The sequence below is a fragment of the Rhinopithecus bieti genome, unplaced genomic scaffold (assembly GCF_001698545.2).
Source record: "Rhinopithecus bieti isolate Rb0 unplaced genomic scaffold, ASM169854v2 scaffold_2254, whole genome shotgun sequence".
NCBI lineage: Eukaryota > Metazoa > Chordata > Mammalia > Primates > Cercopithecidae > Rhinopithecus > Rhinopithecus bieti.
In genome coordinates, this window is record NW_016803982.1 from 4,956,289 (window position 1) to 4,961,265 (window position 4,977).

General features: G+C 44.7%; 1 protein-coding gene across 1 annotated transcript in view; it reads right to left on the reverse strand.

The window, feature by feature from the left end:
- Positions 1 to 4,977, reverse strand: part of FARP1 (FERM, ARH/RhoGEF and pleckstrin domain protein 1) — a 328,142-nt gene that overhangs the window by 66,089 nt on the left and 257,076 nt on the right. The window contains exon 7 of the mRNA XM_017862101.1: positions 565 to 679. Coding sequence (XP_017717590.1) covers positions 565 to 679 — 115 coding nt within the window. The remainder of the gene's footprint in view (positions 1 to 564; positions 680 to 4,977) is intronic.

A 4,977-nucleotide genomic window follows, 5' to 3' on the forward strand; every position in this document is an offset into this window, starting at 1 on the left:
GGAATCTCAAAGAGTTTCCTTTAAGGTCATATTAAAGCAAAACACCACTGTGTTAAAACAAGATTTTAGTTGCTTTCAATAACCTAAACCTGCAAAAAAAGCTCAAGAGAACACTTTTTCATATGGCCGTCAGGCTCCAATGCTTCCTTAAAACAACAACGAAAAGCACCATGAGTCCTTTCAAAATATTAATCCAAACAAAAGCAAAAATGGAAATGCTACGAAGGTTCTGGATTTTTATGATACTCTGACCTTGTCCCAAGGTGACCACGTCCCTTTCCCGATTTCTCATTAGGATGATAACTGGATGGTCCTTTGCTCTTACTTTCTCTTTTGTTCCAAAGCATGGGCATCCTTAAACTCCAGGCTTCAGTGGGTGACCTGTGCTTCTGAGAGCCCAGGATGAATCACCACATCCCAATGAGCCTCTGTGATCTTTTCCCCTCACCCTTAGTGTTTTTCTCCACCATAGTTTCTGTGGGGGGTGGCTGGGATGTACACCCATGTAGGCTGGAGGCAGAGAGAACCGGCTCAGGGGAGTATGGAGCCAAGAATGAGACTTACATGTGGTTATGGTGAAATTCCACGATTTTGTCCTCTAGTGCGTCTTGCTGAGGTACGTATTTATTTTTTGCTAAGTGCTCTCTGTCCAAGGCTTCATCAAAATCCCCAATCTCAGCTAAAAAGAAACAGAAAGAAAAACAGGTCACATAGGAAGGACACTTCCAAGTTTGTCAATATTCTCCTGCTAGCCAAACAGAAGCTAGCAGACAACATAAGGTGAGTCCAGTTGGTGGGGAACATCAGAAGCGTTAGATCTCAGAAACCGGATGCGAGGATACATTTATCAATTGTGGTGACGTGAGAAGACAGTTTTCACTCCTCCTCATCTCTAACAGTCGGAAAGAAGCTTCAAGGCCAGGTGCAGTAGCTCACCTCTGTAATCTCAGCACTTTGGAAGTTCAGGGCGGGTGGATCACTTGAGGTCAGGAGTTCGAGATCAGCCTGGGCAACATGGCAAAACCTCATCTCTACCAAAAATACAAACATTAGCTGGGCGTGGTGGCGGGCACCTGTAATCCCAGCTCCTGGGGAGGCTGAGGCAGAAGAATTGCTTGAACCTGGGAGGTACAGGTTGCAGTGAGACGAGATCACGCCACTGCACGGTAGCCTGGGCGACAGAGCAAGACTCCGTGTCCAAAAAAACAAAACACCTCAGAATCATCCAGCTTCAGCCATACCTGCTCCTGGTTTTTCTTTTCTCCCCATCCGCCTGGAGAGGGTCTTGGCAGTAAATTCTACACGTGTGGGTGATAACCGTATGACCTCCTGACAAGCCCTGAAACTTCAGGACTTAAAAATCAAAATGAAACATATATTAACAATGACTAGTGCAAAAACCCAAATGCTTTATCATGTAGAGAAAGGAGGATTGTCAGTGGGTGCAAAGGTAGATAATCTAACGCTTAAAAAATTATAAGTTTATTAAACTTTTCGTAGTCTTGTCAGAAATAACAGATCAGATTGCAAAGTCTTACACGTTTTTATCTATGAGAAATATGATTCTCACATAACCTTGTTTTCTCGCATAACCTCAAGATAGTCCTCAATACTGCTGGAATGTGGAAAGGAAAGGATAGAGCTTTAAAATCAGACTTGCGCCTTAACAACACTAGCTCAAGGTCAGTGTGTACACCCACTGTTACACCTCTGAGACAGTACACCTTTTTCTTTGTATCACATATACTGTAAAACAAGCTTAATAAAAAATAGCCTAATGACTAGAGCCCAGCTGTTTCGATAAAAACCAAGGGAACTGTTGCTATGAAACTCACCTTTCATTCTGTCACGTGAAGCAGCTTGTCACACCTAGGGCAATGCACTCCAATAATCAAGCAGGACATGGCCTGGGTGTTGCCATCAGTCATAGCCACTGAGCATATCTGTTCTGCACAAAGCCATGCCACCACACCTGGCAGCAGCTGGGGCACTGGAAGAACCCCTCCCTTACTTGCTTCCTCATCATCCGAAACACCAACAACACTATTTCCTAATTGCCTTTTCTGGACTGATCTCTCTCTTCCTAAATAGAGTAAAATTGCCACCCTCCATCACAGAAAATGGCACAGAAATGGGGGCATGCCTGGTCATACGGCCATCATTATCTGTCGCCTTGACAATAGAGGGCCTGCCTGGCTTCTCTGCAATTCCTTCTATCTGGTCCCAAGGAAATGCAGCTGATGCTCATTATTCGAGGCAGTTATGATCTATAAGGTTCCCATAAACACTGAATTAGCCATTCCTGAATCATTTCTCCTAGGGAAAATACGGGGTGAGGTTCCTACAGTAGTCTTGAAACAACATTGTAGTTAACTGGCCGTGTCTTATGTGTGTTTCTGTTGAAAGCCATCTTAAATACACATTGCCAATTTCTTCACACTGAGCTCATGGCCAAGAGCAGCTGAACTCATGCCTGAACGCCGCTTACCTAACACACATTTGCTCTATCAGGCAGATGGCGCAGCACACGGGGACACAAGACAGACAGCACTTCAGCACAACGCCTGGGGACTGTTTCAAACAGTGAAATCACCAACAATATGCACAAGAATGCGAGAAGTGTGGCACTAAATAGACCATAAAAAGGATACTTATTAACAGTACGAGAAAAAAACCAGAAGGCAGAGCTTTGCCTCGTTTGACCTCCACTAGGAATCCACATCAGGTGACTACAATTTTTCACCATCCTGGGCATATCCACAAATGAGCGTGAAAGCGCATGAGGGTTCATTTGGGGGCTACAAGTAAATAAGCAAATCTGCAAAGACAGAATCTGAGAATAATGAGCTTTGACTGTCTATGGAGGAATTCCTTAAATCCGAAATGTCCTTTGAGTTTTATGTTTGGGCTTCTTAATTCCTATGATTCTCAGAACACACTCTTTCCCATCATTCCACATAGAGATAGCCAAATGCTCGTTTTTCCTTTGGCATCAGGGTGGGGACACCTAATTCTCTTTTCTTCTGGGTCGCTTATCTTTTCTTGCCCTCCTGTCACTCCACAGTGACATGACTATGAAACTTATTCGCTCCTCACATCTCTCCTCTTTGAAATATGGAAATAGGCTGCTCCTTAAATTTCTGAATTTGAAAACAAACACATACTCAAGATCTGACTTCCTTTTATTTTTTCTGAGACAGGGTCTTGCTCTGTCACCCAGGCTGGGGTACGGTGGAGCGATCATGGCTCACTGCAGCCTTGACTTCTGGGTTCAAGTGACCCTCCCATCTCAGCTTCCCAAGTACCCGGGACTACTGGCACATACCACCACACCTGGCTAATTCTTTTATTTTTTGGGGGGTAGAGACAGGCTGTCACTATGTTGCCCAGGCTGGTCTTGAACTCTCGGCCTCAAGCTAATTTTGTTTTTGTAGACACGAGGTCTCGCTATGTTGCCTAGGCTGGTCTCGAACTCCTGGCCTCAAGAGATCCTCCTGCCTGGGTCTCGCAAAGCGCTGGGATTACAGACATGAGCCACTGCGCCCAGCTGACTTCCTATTTTTTACATGTTTTATGCTGAAAATGTCACATCAGCTTATGCATGTACTACATTCCTTAGCAGTCTACTCAGCAAAATAATTAACAGGAAAAACAGCAGCAAACCAAAATCCTGTGATTTTAATAAATGGATGGAACTTCCCCAGAGGCCAGGCATGGACAAACCCACCTTACCACGCAGAACCCTCAGAGCAGGGACCACATGACCTGCACAAACGCAGCCCTGCCTCGCCTCCATGCTGCCCACGTGCGACCTTTACATCAGGGTCAACTAGTAGATGATTCTTCCCTTCATCAGTTTGTCCTTCTTAGTCAACCCACAGTAAATTAGAGAAAACTGAAAGTTCAAAATACTGCAGGGAAGATACAAGGCCAGTGATGGAGGAACAAATGAAAAAATACAGACTATCTTAAAGAGTCCATGTATTCAAGCGAAAGAAGGCAGGAAAATAAGACATCAGCTTGTGTGTACAGAGACGGATAAGATAAACATCAGCTTACCAGAGATAATTTTCCATTAAGGGTAATATAGTTTCTGCCAAAGGGAGATGACTTGACCCCTTATACCTTACCAATAATCACCAATAACTGAAACCACGACACAATCCACAGAAGATTCTATGAAATGCCTCCTTTCATGACTGAGTGCATGGGATGCTTAAAAATGCAGAAATGGGGCCTTACACATATCGTAAGATTTTAAGAATACTGTGTGTCTCATGACTGTATGTCAAATGCCATGTGAACAGCAGGGGAACCTCTGAACCCATCTATTTGCCTTTCGAGAAGGGAAGATTCTTTGGGGATTTTGAGCCACTTGCTGGTTTCTGGGAGGAAAAATGGTATACTAGACTGAGACCATGGTTTTCTGGATGTCAGCAAATCTCTACTCCAAGATATGCAAGTGAAATTCACTATTGTTAACAGATCTTTATTTTTTTAATTCACTTTAATTGACAAAATAAAAATTATACATATTGGTCAGGCATGGTGGCTCATGCCTATGAATCTCAGCACTTTGTGAGGCCAAGGTGGGAAGATCACTTGAGCGCAGGAGTTTAAGACTAGCCTGGGGCCGGGCGCGGTGGCTCAAGCCTGTAATCCCAGCACTTTGGGAGGCCGAGACGGGCGGATCACGAGGTCAGGAGATCGAGACCATCCTGGCTAACACCGTGAAACCCCGTCTCTACTAAAAAATACAAAAAACTAGCCGGGCGAGGTGGCGGGTGCCTGTAGTCCCAGCTACTCGGGAGGCTGAGGCAGGAGAATGGCGTAAACCCGGGAGGCGGAGCTTGCAGTGAGCTGAGATCCGGCCACTGCACTCCAGCCTGGGCGGCAGAGCGAGACTCCGTCTCAAAAAAAAAAAAAAGCTTATGCAGTGAAGTCATGTAATTTTTCTGTTAATAACGTGTCGTTGTT